General features: G+C 43.3%; 1 protein-coding gene and 1 long non-coding RNA gene across 11 annotated transcripts in view; one reads left to right on the top strand and one right to left on the bottom strand.

The window, feature by feature from the left end:
- Positions 1–18,584, bottom strand: part of TACC2 (transforming acidic coiled-coil containing protein 2) — a 165,362-nt gene that overhangs the window by 140,605 nt on the left and 6,173 nt on the right. For 6 of the 9 annotated variants that reach the window (XM_081192812.1, XM_081192819.1, XM_081192821.1 and 3 more), the window contains 2 exons: positions 10,228–10,402; positions 6,047–6,125 (listed from right to left, as the gene is read on the bottom strand). In XM_081192812.1, coding sequence (XP_081048938.1) covers positions 6,047–6,079 — 33 coding nt within the window. In that variant the 5' untranslated portion in view covers positions 6,080–6,125; positions 10,228–10,402. Of the gene's footprint in view, positions 1–6,046; positions 6,126–10,227; positions 10,403–18,584 lie in introns of those variants that run through there. The other 3 variants (XM_081192817.1, XM_081192816.1, XM_081192813.1) reach the window with 2 other exon arrangements.
- LOC308586446 lies at positions 14,917–17,437 on the top strand. 2 transcript variants are annotated; one of them, XR_014007871.1, is made up of 4 exons: positions 14,917–15,487; positions 15,848–15,994; positions 16,320–16,368; positions 16,686–17,437. It is a non-coding gene; the product is annotated as an uncharacterized lncRNA (long non-coding RNA). The 2 variants fall into 2 exon arrangements; XR_014007872.1 differs by lacking the exon at positions 16,320–16,368 and having other exon boundaries at positions 15,348–15,487; positions 16,686–17,436.

The raw sequence follows: 18,584 nt of genomic DNA, 5'->3' as shown, positions 1-18,584 counted from the left end.
ACAAAAATATATTTTAATATTTCAGTTAACCATGGATTGCAAAGCAACTAGGATTCTATGATTTAGATGAATGACACACTTGTACAAAATAAAGCCCAAAGGATCTAGATACATAGGCAGCTGTCTATACTGACCATTGCCTTATACAGACCACAGGTCCATCTAGCTCAGTATTGTCTGCACTGACTAGCAGTGGAATTTCCAGGGTTTTCTAGGACTGAAACTGGGACTTTTTGCATGATACTGCTGAGCCCCGGCCCATCTGTCTCATGCTCTCCAGTCTTGGCAGAGGAGACAAGTTTTATACTGAGCAAACAAGAGTCTCACAGTGTGGTGGTAAGGAAACCAAAGGACTAAGCCATTTACATGAAATCAGATATGCCCCATTAGATTTAAAATAAAATAAAATAGTAACTTCGAAATACACAGTTCTCAACACTGCAGAACTTCAGGTATAATCCCAGAGGCAGTAGCTTCTCCAAACATTTGTGTTCATGACCTTTTCGTGTTGTAATAGTTTCTTCAAAGAACTTTACACTGTTTATCCTCCAAACAGGTGCAGCGCAGGCTGTGACAACTTGACCAGCTGCTCAGCAAGCGTAAAGGTCCCAGTCCTCTACATTGCTTCATAGCTGATACTTTGCTGCAGTTGGGACAAACGCAGCAACCACCTTTTATAACATTAGGACAATTTGTATTCATCCCCTCCCCACAGGAGACACAGGGTAAATGGGTAGGTTTTCTGCTTGGAAGAGAATAGGGGAGATTTATGGAACAAACCTCTTCTGCCAATATCGGTTTGTTAGTAATAAATCTGAAATGAACACTACAGGACATAGGAACAAGGACACAGGTGGGTAGTTTTAGATCTAAAAGTATTACTGTACCAGTATGCTACAAATCTCAGATAGATCTCTATGAATGTTAGAAGGATGTTGAATAGAAACTAAGCGGTTTCCAGCTGTAATGCTTTAAGAGATATGAAAGGGAAAAAAAGGTTTCACAAATGGGTAAAAGTTTAATGGTAAGATAGAACTTACAATAGAACTTGGAGAGAGTGCAAAAGAGACCTGGATAGCTGGAATAGATTACAACTTTCTTGGGAGGGAAGAATGGCAGCCATCAAAATGAGCATCCTTCCAAGGATGATATTCCTATTCCAAAATATCCCAGTAGTCAGGGGCACAACTATGTTCAAAGATTGGCAGAGGACCCTCTCCAGATTTATCTGGCAGGGTAAAAGGGCCAGGATTAAATATAAGCTGCTCACTGACAGAAGGGATAGAGGAGGGTTTGCAGTGCCAAACCTGCAATTATACTACGAGGCGTCATGCCTCTGCTGGACTAAGGAATGGATAGCTCTAGACAATACGGACCTACTGGATTTGGAGGGCTTCAATACTAGATATGGGTGGCATGCGTACCTGTGGCAAGACAAGGGGAAAGTACACAAAGGATTCTCCAACCATATTATAAGAGGCGCGCTGTTGGAGGTGTGGAACAGGTGCAAAAGGTTAGTAGAAAAAGATATCCCTTGGTGGCTGTCACCCGTTGACATCCTAATAATTAAGAAACTAAACATGGAAGGTAAAAGATGGACATACGCCGACCTCCTAAGAAGATCAGATAAAGGATGGGAAATTAAAACCTACGAAGAATTAAAAGATAAATTAGCGGGATGGTTTCAATACCACCAAATTAATGCTATTTGGAGGGAACATAAAAAAACCGGAATGAGTAAGAACAAATCCAGATTCCAATTAGAAATAATAGAGGGAAAATCTAAACTCCTAACTAAAATGTATAACCAGCTACTAGATTGGGATACAATGGATGAGGAAATCAAAGATGTTATGATTAAGTGGGCCATAGACCTAGGACACCCCATTGAATATGAAAGATGGACAAAACTATGGACTAAAGACATGAAATTCTCAGCTTGCGTCAGATTCCGAGAGAATATGGAAAAGATGATGTACAGGTGGTACATCACACCAACAAAATTAGTTAAAATGTATAGAACCGGGGACAAGACGTGCTGGAAGTGTAGGAAGAAAGAGGGAGATTTCTTCCATATGTGGTGGTCCTGCGAAGAAATAAAAAGGTTTTGGGGGTTGGTATATGACGAGTTAAAAAAGATCCTAAGGTATACATTTCCAAAAAAGCCCGAGGCATTCCTTCTAGGAATGATAGGAGAAGAAATTAATAAAGACGACCAAACTTTTTTTCAGTATGCGACAGTATCCGCAAGGATACTGTTAGCACAGAGTTGGAAAACATCCCATATCCCAACGATCAGCGACTGGCAGAATAAATTAATTGAATACATGGATACAGCAATAATGACTCAAAAGATCAGGCAACAGAGAAATAACAAATTTATTAACGACTGGAATAAATTTCTCTCATACATGGAGTTGACTTTGGGAAATGTAAAAATTACAGTTGGTACGATATAAAAACCGCGAGGTACGAACTACGACTAGATGAAGACACTGCTGAATATATTGTTGAGTTATGGCTCTCGACGTGGTGGTGGGAAGTCAGATAATGAATTTGATTTGTATAAGACATGTGTACCTAAGTAGTAGGGAACTTGAAATTGGTTTTGTATTCTAAATTCTTTCGATATACTTTTTCTTTCGTGTTTGTTTTTATGGATGATGTATTTATGTTTTTTTAATTGATGTAACGCAATAAAGGTTTTTTTAAAAATTAAAAAAAAAAAAGTTTAATGGTAAGGATTTGCTGAACTAACAAATCGAACTGGAATACAAAGAAGGGAGGTATGAGGAGCTCCGAGGAAATAAGTATATGGAAGTTATGTTATTGAAAATTAATGTGTGCTTTTAACTTTTTTATTTTGTATGTTTACAGTATTTTTATTTTTTTGTTACCGTATATCTTAAAAACTTTCAATAATTATCTTTTAAAGAAAAAAAACAAATCTCAGATAGATCTCTGCAGCTGAGAAATATGTAACTGATTTCTTCTAAAGCAGGAGTAGGGAAACATTTTTAGCCGAAAGACCACATTTGCTTCTGAGCAGCCTTCTGGGGGTTACATGCCGGTGATGAGCAGGGCCAGAGGCAAAGGTGAGTGGAGCAATGTATGTGTACCTTTGTACAGTACAGTGTTACCTTGGTACTTGAACAGTTTAGCTCCCGAATAAATTGGCTCCCGAACGCTGAATACCCAGAAGTAAGTGTTCTGGTTTGCAAACATTTTTCGGAAGCTGAACGTCCAACACAGCTTCCGCTTGAGTGCAGGAAGCTCCTGCAGCCAATCGGAAGCTGTGCCTTGGTTTTCGAACAGTTTTGGAAGTCGAACAGACTCCTGGAACAAATTAAGTTCAAGACCCAAGGCACCACTGTAGGTGTCATGGACTGATTGGATGCAGAGAAATGGTGGAAGGAACCAGCTGGGGAACCCCCAAAGGAAGAAGGCTGAAAGCCCAGGGAGTGGTGGTGGGACGACGATGAGTGGTCACAGGGAGAAGAAGGAGAAGACTGGGAGGTGGAGGTGTTGGACGCTGGGGAGGTAACAGGGCTTAGTGAGCAGGGGGAGCCTATGGCAGAGAGAAGTTTGGAATCAGAAGCAGAAGCTAAAGCTGGGGAAGAAAGGTCATGAGGCAAAGATGAGTCTGGCTGGTGAAGAGACACAGGTGTCTCCCCTGCCTGTGACAAGCTTCGCTCCTGCGCCCGTCTCCCAAAACCAGAAGAAGCATGAACAGGGCAGAGAAGACATTGGCTGCATGCAGATACAGTCTCAGATTGCTTGGGAGAAACCCTGGAGACTTAGGCAGCTTTGGGGAGGCAGGAACCTTCAGTCTCAGCAGGGATGAGATGCTGTGCTCATTAGACCTGACCCTCTGCCAAGTCTATGCAGATTGTGCTTTTGCTAATAAAGAGTTAACTCCAACTTGCACAGTGTGATTTACTACCAGCTCGCTCTTGACAGTAGGACAGGTTCTGTGCATACCACACATTCACACAGCCCTCCCTATCCTCCATCCAGGCAAGCAAAAGGGAAATCAAAGTTCAAGGACACATTTTAACCAAGCAAAAATACTCAAAGAGCTTGTGAAGAAAGGCAGGTGAGGAGTGTGGCCTAGAGGGAGAGGAGGTAGCCTCAGGAGAGTCCCAAGGGCCAAATAGAGGAGACTGGGGTGGGGTGGGGGCTGCATCTGCCGGGGGGGGCTGTTCCCCCATCCTTGTTCTACAGTCACAGAAACCTAAGATGTAAGAAAAACCTCAAGTTATCAGAGCCAGAATGTTTACACAGTCCAAGGTCCATTATTTCCTTGACCTTCCTTTTTATTTCCCTCCCTTCCTGCCTTCCAATATTTCATCCCTTCAGAAAATTCCAGCACTCTGTGTAAACAGCCTTGCAAGGGAAATGCATGTAAATCCAAGAGAACTTTGCAGTTCTCCACAATCACTTGGAAAACACAGAGGGGCAGGGCACTGGCACTGGCACAGCATTGCAGGCTCCTCTGTTACCGCCACAGTCAGCTATTGTTGTAACAGAAAAGTGGCTTATGTAACAGCACTGACTTCCAGTAACAAACTCATTGCTGTGTTCTAATTCACATGCAAGAATTAAGTTTCTTCTCCACCCTTCCAGAGGGAGCTCACTGCTATGCAGTGGGAGACGCAGAAGAAACACTTCGTCACCATAAGCATGCTTTCCTTTTCTTTAACTGCATCACCTCCCTTGTAGCATCGAAGCAGATGATAGCCAGGCCTTCCGAGCTCTGTGCATTGCACTATGTGAGCCTTACAGCCAGCTGATTGCCAGGGCTTGAGCGGTTCCCACATAAGAGCTATAATTGTTGATGCTTGCAAAGGTCTGTGCACAGGGCTTTGCAGATGCTATCCACCAGATAACTGGTGTTTCTTGAAAACCACTTTAGACCAGCCACATTTTTACCATCAGGTGTAGGACAGATGGGAATGGCTTGGTTGAGCAAAAACACCTTGTTGGTCAAATGGGGCTGCAGGCTGTGCAACTGCTACAGCAAAGGTGGGAACTCTGGGATCTGAATTTGGTTTTCCAGGTCTCTCTGGCTGGCCCTTGGGACTCTCCGTAGGACATTCACCCTTTCCCAGGATACACATCTCACCAGCCCTGAACATCCTTCTCAAGTGTTTTTCCTTTGCAGGAATGTGTCCTAAACATGTGATAATGTTGTTCACTTGCTTGGAAGAATAGAGAAATGGTTGGATGGAGAGATATGTGCAGAGATGGTGTAAAATCACTTACAGTGATTCATAAATAAGTTTGCAATTAGCATCAAGCGCATGAATGTCTGTCCAATCACAAACGATAGACCTGGAGGAAAGGTCCTCCTCTGTGGAACAGGCCACAGTTCACCTTGGCAAGAACTTTTTGTATTATTAGTACTACTTACCTGTTGCTTCTAAGCATCATTTTGTCACCCATTCTGAAGGTACCAGTGCATTCCCATTCCTATTTTCTGCCACATCTCTTCAAGCCCTTGTTTGTTTTTTGTCTAGCCTTCAGTACCAGTTCTCCTGGCTTCTTAGCTCTTCTGTCTCTGTGCATGGCACAGCCCAGTCTATTTGAGAGCAGCCTGCCCAAATCAACACCTAATCTCAATTGCAGGTAGGTAGCCGTGTTGGTCTGCCGTAGTTGAAACAAAATAAAAAAAATCCTTCCAGTAGCACCTTAGAGACCAACTAAGTATGTTATTGGTATGAGCTTTCGTGTGCATGCACACTTCTTCAGATCTCATCTAATCCAATTGATGGATTTCTTTGCTATAGCTGGCCTTCCTGACTCAGGCTCCTTGCTCTGTGAATCTCAGACTGCTGCTCTAGGAAACTTCTGCAAATATCAATATCCTCCTCCCTAATAATAAATATGAGGAGGAGAACTTGAAAGGCATGAACAGCACTGTCTTAAACCAGTGTCTAATATAATTCCTACTAATTCAAAGTTTGAGCTTTTAAACACTGAATAACATTGAGTAACATTCCTAAGAAGCTCTGGTTAGTTATCTTGAAAGTATCATCCTACTCACCTGGTTTTCCGGACTACTGTTTTCATTGCCCATTTTGATAAGAAGGTCTCGAAATCACTCGCTACATTAAGAAAACCAGCTGCAAGAAATGAACATCTGTGTAAATACTGTGGGAAAATAACTTTCAAGAAGACAAGCCTCCTGACCCCGCAGTCATGACACCTCCCTGAGCTGTTCCCAGTACAGTGGTACCTCGGGTTAAGTACTTAATTCATTCTGGAGGTCCGTACTTAACCTGAAACTGTTCTTAACCTGAAGCACCACTTTAGCTAATGGGGCCTCCTGCTGCTGCCGCGCCGCCGGAGCACGATTTCTGCTCTCATCCTGAAGCAAAGTTCTTAACCTGAAGCACTATTTCTGGGTTATTGGAGTCTGTAACCTGAAGCGTATGTAACCTGAAGTGTATGTAACCCGAGGTACCACTGTAAAAATTATTGCCAAGGCTTGCAGTGTGCCCTGCAAAGACAGTTTTTATGGCAAGGCTAGATTAAGTATGGAAAGCCTTGTGACAAATCAGATATTTGGAGCCTTATTTTACTCATTCCCCCCACAGGGCCAGCCCTGCCATTGCAGCATAGTGAAGTGGCCTGTTTCAGGTGGCACTTTGAGCCAGACTGTGGTCTCTAGACTCCACATATGATGCTCTTGTGTCACATAGGGTTTCCCCCACATTGAAGTAGCAGCTTCACAAATGTTGATAAAAGTATGTGCTCCCTATTGATAATACTACCCCCCTTTCCTCTAGTTTTGCATTTACACATCTGATTTGCTAACTTGAATTTGGCATTCTTGCAGAACTAGACCAGATTCTTACACGAATCATTTATGCATCATTCTGAGTCCTAATTTTAACAAAGTGACACAAGCAAACACTGAGTTACCCAGAGATTACATCAGAACAAAACCCTTGCGTTGCTTTGCTTATGTACATAATCACACACGCACTGCCTGGTCCACTGGTGGTGGTGGTTGTTGCTTTGTTAATATATGACTTTATTGGGAGTAAGACATGCACTTCTAAGTAGAGAAGCACAGGATTGTGCTGTAACACTGTTATTCTAACCAGGACACGTAAAAAGCATTAGCATGATGAAATTCAATACCCATATGGTATGAGCATATGTCCTATGATGTTTTCTTTTCACCTAATTACAGCTAATCTCTTAATGTCTACTTTGCACCAATCACTATGCTGCAATGCTTTGAAATATTTAAAAACTCCCCACCTTCGCTTTAGGCTGGAATGCAGAAGCTGGCCACACAATAATCATGTGCATGTTTTCTCAGGAATAAATACAATGGAGCTTGTCCCCAAGTAAATATGGATAGAATTGCAACTTTGGCATTGCTATTTAATTTTACTCCAGTGTAAAGGCACAAGGGGTGTTTCTCCCATGCATTATACCACTCTCATACAAAATGGCAAATTTATAGGTATATGCAGTGTACACAGAATTAGGATCCTCTGCAGCTAAGTGTGCCCCCCCCCCCCCGCAAGTTATGTGTATACATTGCTAGCTAAGAAGATACCTTTGCAACATCAGTACAAACAATGAATTGCCATTGTTGAATTCTAGAATTTTAGTGTGCTGGGTTGTGTCTATTCTTCATTTCTCCTACTGATTAAAGTCAGTGGACGCTGGTCCATTAGGGTGGGGGTACCAAACCCAGTGCCCATAAAGGCCTTCATTGGTGCCACTGAACCGAACTGAGTATTGTGTTTCTAGCTAATGAAGTCAAAGCTGTGACTATTTGGACCCTGGGAAACAGGAATCCCTGGGATCCTAACAGGGTGTGATTTTTAATGGTGCAACTGGAGTCTCACCTTTTAAAAAAGAAAGAATGATATGGGACATATTGTGCAGGCTACCTTCTAAGCCAGGGGTTGCCAACCCAACCCAAGCAGAAGCAGGGCTTTTTTTCAGGGGGAGCTCACAGGAACTCAGCTCCAGCACCTCTCAGCTGGACACCATTGCCATTATAAGAGAACGAAGGAGGCATTCATAGTGAGTTCCGGCACCCCTTTTTCTAGAAAAATAGCACTGAGCAGAAGGATGAGGATAATGCATGATCTGGCTCCGCAGGACAGAACACTTGCTGGAGCTGGAAGGGCTCATTGACTTCCAGCTCTATTTGTCTATGATGCTAGCACCTCCTCTCCTTTCTGGAGGGAAAGATTTGTGTGGACAGTTGTTGTGGGACACACATGGAGAGGAGAGATAGGATGGGTTTTTGGAGGATGTTGCGGATGGGTGTACTGCTGAGCCCATTCCTCCTCCTCTGCTTTGGCTGCCCACAGAAGGACTTTTTAAAAGGGGAGAGCTCAGAAGTGTCATACCTGTAGGTATTCTCTTTGCTGCTCATTGGCCTGGTGGAGCAGGCAGCAGGCAGCTGCTCTGGCCATGGAGCAGTTTTTGGGAAGGGTGGGTGTGTATCTCTGTGCATGGAGTTGTGATCAACCCACTTACTGCTCTATTTGTTTTGTGGTCATATGGAGCAGTAGTCAGGCAGCTACTTCAGGGGTCAGCAAAAATGTTCAGCAGGGGGCCAGTCCACTGTCCCTCAGACCTTGTGGGGGGCCGGACTATATTTTGGAGGGGGGAGAATAAATAAAAGCACACATTCTACTCATGTAAAAAAACCAGGCAGGCCCCACAAATAAGCCAGAGATTTTAAATAAAAGGACACATTCTACTCATGTAAAAACACGCTGATTTCCGGACCGTCCGCGGGCCAGATTTGGAAGGCCTCCAGGCCTTAGTTTGCCTACCCATGAGCTACTTTAATGTGTGTATTGGAGTGGGGGAAAGCACAGTAATTGCCTGTCACTAATTATGAGGGGTTTTTTTCTTTAAATGGCAGTGGGGGAGTTGAAAGAACTACAGTAAAAACTATCCCATTACTGTTGTTTTTGTTTTGCTGCCTGCTGGCATGTGGAGCAGACAGCTACTTGAGAGGGGCCTCAGTTGAATATGATGGTGAGGGGGAAATGGCAAACTTTTCTAGTTTCTACTGCATGCCTTAGAGCAGGGGGTGCTCTGGAACTTGGGGTGTGGGTGGGGTGGGGTGGGAGAGAGACCAATACAGAGGCATCATCACATCCTTTCCCCTTATTGTCCCCAAGTTGGGGGTGGTGGCAGCGCAGACGCATTATCATTACAGTATCAACTTTCCCTTCATTTTTCCCAAGTTGTTTGGGGGGGCAGTTTGGGGAAAGAGCCCAGTGCAGAGGCACTGTCATTATTATGGTCATATTTTCTTAGACTGCTTCAAGTTGTTTGCAGGTGGGGCAGTGCAGAAGCTTTATCACCATAATAATTAGCATCATAATTAGTAACATGTTTTTTTCTGGGTGGGGGCACTCATTCCACAAGCATTGTCATTATCATCAACTTTCCCTCCTACCAAGCAAACAGCTTGGATAGTTTCCAAGTAGTCTGGGAGAGGGGAGCACAGAAATATTGCTATCCTCTCCTCACACACCCTCTTGTTTTGAAGGCGAAGGAATAGGCTCATGCACACACACAACAAAAAAGGGTCAAACACAGGGCCACACAGACCATAAAGTCATCAATGCTCATACAACTTTTACTTAAGCACAATACCCTCCGTCATTCCTCCTCTAGAGCTGTTCACTTCACAAGGGTCTCTCCCAGCAACAACACCCTCCTTTCTCTGGTTCCACCACTGGAATTCTTAACTCAAGAAAAAGGAAGACCCCAGAGACAATATGAGGCACCACACCATGTGAATGCTTTACCTAGCTATGTAATTCCTCCTCATACACTATTCATGATGAATATCTCAGTATAAACCGTCACTGAAAATATCTTTGTCCAAATATGAATACATTGCATAACTAGACTCTTATTAAAATACAGTTCTCTTCATTGAGAGATTACAAGATTTTGCATTACCCACTAGGATCAGGTCTCACAAATAAGTGACATTTGCATATTGATTTTTTAAAGAAATAACAAAACCCAACCAGTAAATTTCATTTGTGTTTTCCATTGTTACTCCTCGATAACATACTTTTAAAGCCTGCTGTTTTAAAATACAGTTTCAGCTCAACTGTATTTTAGAATATAGTGCTCATGTAAACCTTGTCCCGTGAGAAACTTACTCTTTGTTGTGAGAAACAAAAAGACTTAATAGGAAGAAATTCTTAGCGCACTTACGTTCCAGGATAATTGTTTTTGTTGTCCCTCTGACCCCAATTCTGGCACTTCAGCAAAGGTCTTTGGCAGCTCACGCTTTCCAGCTGCACACCTCACAAGTCTCCACCTTTGTTTTCCTCCTCTGCCTTCCTCTCCTCCGAATCACATGAATCTGGCTCTCTTTTAAATGACCCACCTTGAATTAAGCATAACCAGTTGAACAAATAACTTTGACTCCACCCCAGGTACAGAGCAGAACCAGTCAGTTCCCCGCACTCACTCGATAAGTGCTACTTAAGAGGGAGAGACAGATCCCCGAGGATATGGAGTTGAAGACAGACATCGCAGCATATATCAGAAAATGGAAAATTTTGTTACCTTCCTCTGCTTTCCCATCTCATTTAGAGGGCCAAGGCACATATGACCTATGGGCTCTTTGTGGGTACCACCACACACACACACACACACACACACACACTGCAACATCCACAAACACTTTATTACCATCTCAGGACTCTCAGCTTACATTTTAAAATACTGCATAAGGAAAACATAAGGGAAACTTTTTTGTTTGTTATGTAAAGTATTTTCATAGCATCCTTCATAAAAAATGGATTTAAGGGCAGATAGGTAGGGCAGACGCGGGTGGCGCTGTGGTCTAAACCACAGAGCCTAGGGCTTGCCGATCAGAAGGTCGGCAGTTTGAATCCCCATGATGGGGTGAGCTCTCATTGCTTGGTCCCTGCTCCTGCCCACCTAGCAGTTCAAAAGCATGTCAAAGTGCAAGTAGATAAATAGGTACCACTCCAGCAGGAAGGTAAATGGCGTTTCCGTCTGCTGCTCTGCTTCGCTAGAAGTGGCTTAGTCATGCTGGTCACATGACCCAGAAGCTGTATGCCGGCTCCCTCGGCCAGTAAAGCGAGATGAGTGCCGCAACCCCAGAGTCGTCCGCGACTGGACCTAATGGTCAGGGGTCCCTTTACCTTTTTAGGTAGGTAGGTAGATGATAGATAGATAGATAATACCCCACCCATCTAACTGGGTTGCCCCAGCCATCGCTTTGGTTGTATCCACTGCTGTCACTTTGCCTGTATCCCTCATGTTCTTGCTTTGGTTCTCCAGCAGCAACAGACAGCATTGGACATAGCCCTGGAGAAACTAACTCTTCCATCACATCAAAATGTCTACAGTGAATAATGCACAGCCCACACATCTGAAATACTGCTTATTACGGCATGTGGGGTACAGAGGCGGACAACAGGGCTAGGACCAGCTGCCTCAGATGCTGCTGCATCGGGGAATTTACATATCAGTAACCTGCCAGTTTTAGAAGGAAGTGAACTACCCTCCAACAGACATGGTTGAAGGGCAAGTACAAGTGAGGAAGCAGAACTGGGAGTGAACCAAACCCTATCAGGTTGAGCTTCAGCTGCCAGGCAACTGTGAAGTCAAGCCTCACCATGTGAAACACAGGCAGTAAAATAAGTGGGAACCCTAATGTTGCTTTTAGATGGGCAGGTACATAAGATCAAGAATGAATTTGTGTGTGTGTGTTAATGAATTCAGAGTTTCCCTTTGGCCTGTTTGTTTTCCCTGCTATCTTCAGAGAGCTTTGCTGCTGTCAACTGCCGACATGACCGTCTGTGCTGGGAATAATTTCCCAGTGATTCATATTTGATAGGTGGAGTCGCACAGACAGAAACTCTTTGAAATGAGGTGATGCAAGAAGCATGGCACCTGCTTATGCTCTAATAGTTATTATTAACTCTTAATGTCAGCTCCAATGACTACAAGAGATTGCTTGACAGAGCCTGCTTGCATAAAACTACCAACTCCTAGGCAGACTTCAAGGTCTAGTGCTTAACGTAATTCTGCACAGCGCTGTGGCATGTTAGCACAATATGAAGATATTCAGCCTGTTTCTATACAAATTTAGACACACCCAAACCCACTGAAATCATCAGGTTCAGGAGATGCACCAAACCCTGTGCCGAATTGTTGCCTAAACAGGAGTTCAGGCCAAAGCATTATTACCTGGTTTGCACCAGTATTCTGGGCAACTTGTATGTACACAGCAGAGCTATACTGCTGCCATTGCTTTTAGGGAGACTCTGTGACAGCAACTGCTCCAGAAATGGTAGCACAAAACCTAGAAACAAAACAGCAAGTATCTCATAGAAAGAGCACCTGCCTTCCTGAGTGGGATATTGTAGAAACTGTCTATATGGGTTTTCGGAGGGATGGACATGTCAGCCTCTTGCAGCAAAATGGTGAAGGGTCTTAAAGATTAACATAATTATTATGGCCGATGCTTTCATGGACAACAATCCTCTTCATCAAGTGCACAGAGTGTTATCCCAAGTTGCAGCTGTGGCTGTTGTATTTACATAGCTGGAAGAGGGAGTGTTACAAAATCCAATTTCCCTATCTGCAGTCTGAAGTGGTTCAGTTCACTCTGCTATCACACAACTCTGCCAGTTTATATCCACCTCATTTTGATGTATGTGTTGACCATGCATATGACAGTAATCAAATAATCTGCAGGGCTTTTTATAGGTTACTTGGAGCCTACCATCTGGGCTGCAACTTCTATATAAAAGGCCCACGTGGTTGCCCCATTTAAAATAATCTTCCAAGCCTCTCTGAAAAAAAGTGGTTCCCATGCAGCTCAGGTAACCTGTAAAGGACACAACTCCTCCTGCCACTTCCGTGGGGAAGACCCACTGGCTCCACCATGTGGATGAGTCATTCAGATGTTTCCCCACCTCCATCATGGATCTGCAGTTGGACAAGAAACTCCTAAGTCACATGGAGAATACTTAAAGGGCATCTCAATCAGAGATAGCTGTTGGAGGCTGTTCTTTTGAGTGTAAACAAGCAGTCAGTGACTCACACATAAAGATCTGTTTTCCAAACAGCTGCAGGACCATCCCTATCATCAGACAGAGTAAAGCAGCTGCCTCGGGCAGCAGATACTGAGGGACAGGTGGGGAGGTATTAGAGAACAGAGCTGTGTGCACCATGTGCTCTCTAAGCTAGCTTGCTGTCCTCAGGTGCAGAGGAGGATGGTGTCATTGTCGATGCACAATTCAACAGTGCTAATCTGGTTGGCTTCTCTATGTAGAATGGAGAGATTGCCAGCTTGCCCTTCCCCTCATACAGCAAAATGTATCGGGCCAACCCTGAACAGTAGTTATTTGCAGCCGTAAAAAGCAAGAGTAGAGCAACTTGTGTTTCTCTCCAAGTATCATTGGACTACAACTCCCATCAGTTCCAGACAGCATAGCCAGTGGTTGGGGATGATGGAAGTTGGAGTCCAGGCTTACTTAAAATAATAAAAGAAATAAAGTAAAAAGGTGGCTGCTCTGTGTGCTGCTCTGGTTCGCCAGAAGTGGCTTAGTCATGCTGGCCACATGACCTGGAAGCTGTACGCCGGCTCCCTCGGCCAATAAAGCGAGATGAGCGCTGCAACCCCAGAGTCGTCCATGACTGGACCTGATGGTCAGGGGTCCCTTTACCTTTACCTTTAAAAAGGTGGCACTAATTAGTTTCTGGGTTTATTTTTGCACAAGCATCTATTTTCTCTTTAAAAAAAAAAAATATTAACCAGCCAATCAGATCAAATCAAATCACATCACATAAATTCCGAATTACAAAGCCGAATTTTAAATTTTGTTGTGGGAACCCATATTTCAAGATCCGAAGGGGGATTCTGATCATCTTCTTGCTACTGCATTAATGTCCAAATCAGTCCAAACAAAGTTCATAATTCTATCCAGACTTATCTTGCTGTTTCCACATCACATCTTGTTCATATATTTTCTCTTTTTTCTTTATGATCTCTTCTGATAGTCTCCTTAAGCCGATAAACACCAATAATAATCCTGTGTGAATTTTTCTGTTCTTCCAGTCCTCAAATCGAGATGGTTTCCATATATCATCGCCTTCATAGATAACAGCGCTCTTTCCATCATTAATTACAGAACTGTCGTTCTTAAGTCCCATTGAGGAGTTTCATCCACAATATAAAAACAGCTCTATTTCTCCTCTCAGACTTAAGTCCTCTGACAGAACTTCCCAATATGGCGACGGTATTTTTAACTGTGTCATTCCAAAGCCCTTATTCATTCCACGCTCTTCTTAAAACATGCTCTGGTTCAAAAGTTTATCTCCACACAGCCTTAAATCCACAGCTTAAGTCCTTAAAATGACATTTCTGACTTGTGGGTGGGGGGGGATTCTTGTTTAATCACATAAGGAAAGAAAGGAAAGGTTTTTTTCGCCTCCCCCATCAGTCCCTTTGCATACCGAGTCTTGGCGTATCTTCTCATGATCTATACTTGTTCCTCCAACTCGTCTTCTTTTATCAGAGATCTCTTCTGTTAGCAGTCTTTACTCCCCCTTCTTCCTTGAAATATGTGCATTAGCGTCATCCAAATTGTTTCTTCTGAAGTTCTTGCAGCTAGTGGCGTGGATCAGAGACGGCGTCCAGGAGTGCCGAAATCCCACAGGAGGGCATTGTGCCTAGTGCCCCCATCCCCACAAATTCGGGGGTGGTATAGGGCACAGCAGGCAAAGGCAGTCCCCCACCACAATCCTGGGGGTGTAGGGAGGCTATTTACTCCCATCACAGCCTCCAATTTACCTCGTGTGGGTCGGAGAGATGTTATTGTCAGCCATCTTCTGATGTGCCCCAGTGGTTCCCAAGCATCTATTTTCTCTTGATTGTTGTGGTACAACTCCAGTAAGCCTAAGCAGGAAAAGACTCCCCCTGGGAGGAACACGAAGTCACTTAATGAACAAAGTGTCTCAGTTGCATTGCGACCTAGTAATTAAGGCCAGTTGCTAAACCATATTGTCATGCTTTATAACTGGATCATGAGGCTATGGAAGGGAGCTCCAGCAGGTCCTTCTGCTTGGCTGTTGAGAAGGGAATGAACAAAACCAGCTTCTGTTGCCCCAGATGGCATAATCCCTCAATGCTTCAAACACCCAAACAAACACCCAACCTAATCTGCTTCTCCTAATGAGAGACCTAAAGTTGTGCAACACATGTGCTTTGCCAGCCTGGCTCTGGCACTATTTATACCTGATGTGATCATTTTCCAGTCACTAAAACAAACCCCCAACAGCGTGAGGCGATCTGTTTTCAGGATCTAGGGACACTTATATTTAAAGGTGCTTGTGCAATACCCAGTGAGACTTCACTACACTTGCAAACACTTTGGGGAACTTGAAGACCAGATGGTCAAGATGTAGCTTTGCATTTTGTTGCAGAAGGGTGGGACTCATATCTTGTAAATATCACTGGCAATAAGGTTCTAAGTTTTTTAAATAGGAGCTGTGAGCATAGACCTTCTCCTTAGAAAATCTGCTCTTGTAATATTTGACATCTCAGTAATCATGCTGTCTGCCCAATATGGGTGCTCTGGACTTTGGCTGACTCTGGCTTGTCTTTAAGATGTGCCTCCACTTATGCTCAGCCTGTACCTTTGTAAATACATCCAACTGTTTTTAAAAAGGGGACATATGCCTCAGGTGACCTCCTTTCAAAGAAAAACAGAAGCCAGGTAACGGCTGTGCCCCAGAATTTCTTGCTTATCAGAGACATGGGGTGAGCGTGAGAGTATATTATTTCCAGATGCTGTATCCTATGGCTCTCACATCCACATTAGATGTGCTGCTTTTAGATCCGAAGGAGATCCTGCTGTTCTCCCTCCTGCTTTCTTCACCTGCCTTCCCACGCCCAAGTAGAAGCTCACCTCTAACCTGAAATGACCTTGTTAGGGTGGGTAGGTTCAGGGGGGGACTTTGGTAATATGGCACCCTGAGGACAAAATTTGGCACACCCCTTCCAAATATTTCTTATTTTCACAATAATTCCTTTTGGTACGTTTACCTGTATATTTACCCATATAAATACAGTTTGTTTGTTTGTTTGTTTGTTTGTTTGTTTGTTTGTTTGTTGTTACTACTACTACTACTATTACTATCACTATTTTGCACCACCTCAACTTGGCTCCCTATGCAGGGGAACTGTCCTAAATCCAGCGCTGGGTGGGTGTCTTAAAACTGGAACAAATTAATCATGTACTTTCTTTGCGCTACTTCAGTATCAGACTGGCATGTCTCTGAATACTAGTGTCTGAGGGATACAAGCAGGTGAGAACTATTGGACTCATTTAACTACTGCCTTCCAGATATGCCTCAGGATGATGTACAAAATGCAACACAAATCTATGGAAACAGTTAAAAAACAACACACAAAGTAACCACAAATATGTTTAAAAACAATACCAAGTGCACCCGTGGCGGAGATCTGAATGGGAAGCATCCAGATTGGGGAAGCGTGTCACATCCAGTTGATGGGTTTCCCATAGGTATCTGGTGAGCCCACCTTGAGAACACAAAACTGGACTCAATAGGCCTTTCCAGCAACACTCACCTAAGGTACATTGTAAAATTTTATGTCTTGGCAGGAATTGCTGCAACTCCCGTCTGCAAGTTACCGTTCAGAATGTCCAGGAATATTTCCTCCCAATAACATATACTCTTCTGGAGAGCAACTGGTATTCGGGAATACAGAAACCCTATCCCCCAGACCTCACTGTTTTGATCTGGAGGAGAGCCAAAGGTTGGCCAGACTCATCGGCTCTGATCCTAAAAATATCCACACACGTAGAACCCCAATTTGCAACTAAGACTTGGAGTCTGTAACTGTTTGAAGAGCTCAGGCCAATCTATGCATAATCCTGGGACAAGGGTAGGGGTTTTGGTGTTGTGTTGTTGCTCACAGAAAAGATTAATATGAAAGAAAACAACCCAAGGTTTCTTCAGTCTAGGTTCTTTTGGTGGTGTAGTAGATATGCTCACACAGTGTACCCCTAAAAGCCTCATGCACCCCCAAGCTGAGTGCACACTAGTGTTACACATGTATAGCACAAGCTAATTGTAGTTGGGCCGGAATCAGGTTATAGTGCATTGTACATAGAAACTAAAACCAAACACCCATGTAGACTGTCTTGTGCTGCAGTGTTCATTTTTTACACAGTTCCTTTTCTACATGTTTGGCTCCTCCAGACTGGTGTTTGTTTGTTTGTTGCAAATTTTGCATATTCTGCAACATGTCATTGGTGCTATAGCAGTGTGTTAGTGGTGAATGGTTAGTGGATTTATATTCCTCTTTATTAGTTGTTCTTGAATGCTTCCCTGAGACCTTAATGATTATCTGTGGGTTTTTTCAAATGATGTTTTAGGTTTTAGCGGTGTGCATCACCTTGATACCTTATAATACAGTGGTATAGAAATACTTTTGTAAGTAAAATAAATAAAAAGAACTTGCCTGCATTGTTGCTATCTAGAGGGTTATTCTTGGGCTATAGCACAGCAAAAGCAGAACCAAACAACAACCACCTTGTAACATTTGTAGCATAAAACACTGCAGGATTTCAGCAGAAAGTTATGTGGAAAGAATGCAGACTGCCCCTAGGCTTTTTGCAGGTGCAAACAACATTGAGAGCAGGATGATGCTTACTGCCCCAATACCACCATGAGAGCAAATAATCATGAACACACAATAAAAAGGGCATTTGGAGAGACCCCTACATTGGTGCTAAAGTGATAAATGCAAAGAGAGCTGAGCATGCACGTGACTGGGGAGAAATGAAGTGTGACAAAGGTGGCTGTTACCTTTCTGTAGATAACATCAAATGAATGGGACAGGCCTTCATATTTTCCTGACTAGAAATGCTAAGACAGCAACTGCCTGGCAGTTCTGAATAAGATTCTCCAAATCTCCATGGGCTACATGCATCTGCCATGATACTCTCCCACTTGCCCCTTCCCGTCAGCATTGCAAACAAATCTGTAGTGCTAAAAGAGTGAAGCCTGGTGCATTGCAGTTTTGGGGCTAACTGGAAAGCTCCCATTTCCAAACTTCAAGGCCCCGTGTGCAGTATGCTACATGGTCTATGTGCCACCACAATCTAGATGCTTCTGTTGTCTCTGCTGAGACAGCTGGTGTAAATCAGGAGACGCTGGGCATAACAAAAAAAATACCTGGTGCAACTTTGTATTGCTTTATGCTTTTTTTGAAAAGCTTGCAGCCCCCCCTTTTTTTCAAGTGGCTGATTTTATATTTACATCAACAGAATTGTTGAGTGCTGCTGTGGTCAGAATGCCATCTGTGAGCCACTGGATGTATTTCGTCTTTAATAACATTGCAAACTAAGTTTAGCCAATTTTGAAGCTGATTTGAATGGAACATGAATTTTCCTTGACATTGGAAATATCACCATGATTACCTCTCCCTTCAATAAACAAGGATTCTTGTCCTTTTCAAATAACTCAAGCTTTTGACAAAAACAAATGTTGACCAC

The sequence above is a fragment of the Podarcis bocagei genome (assembly GCF_964188305.1).
Source record: "Podarcis bocagei genome assembly, chromosome: 4".
Classification (NCBI taxonomy): domain Eukaryota; kingdom Metazoa; phylum Chordata; class Lepidosauria; order Squamata; family Lacertidae; genus Podarcis; species Podarcis bocagei.
Note: the sequence above shows the minus strand (reverse complement) of the source record. Positions and strands in the feature narration are given on the sequence as shown.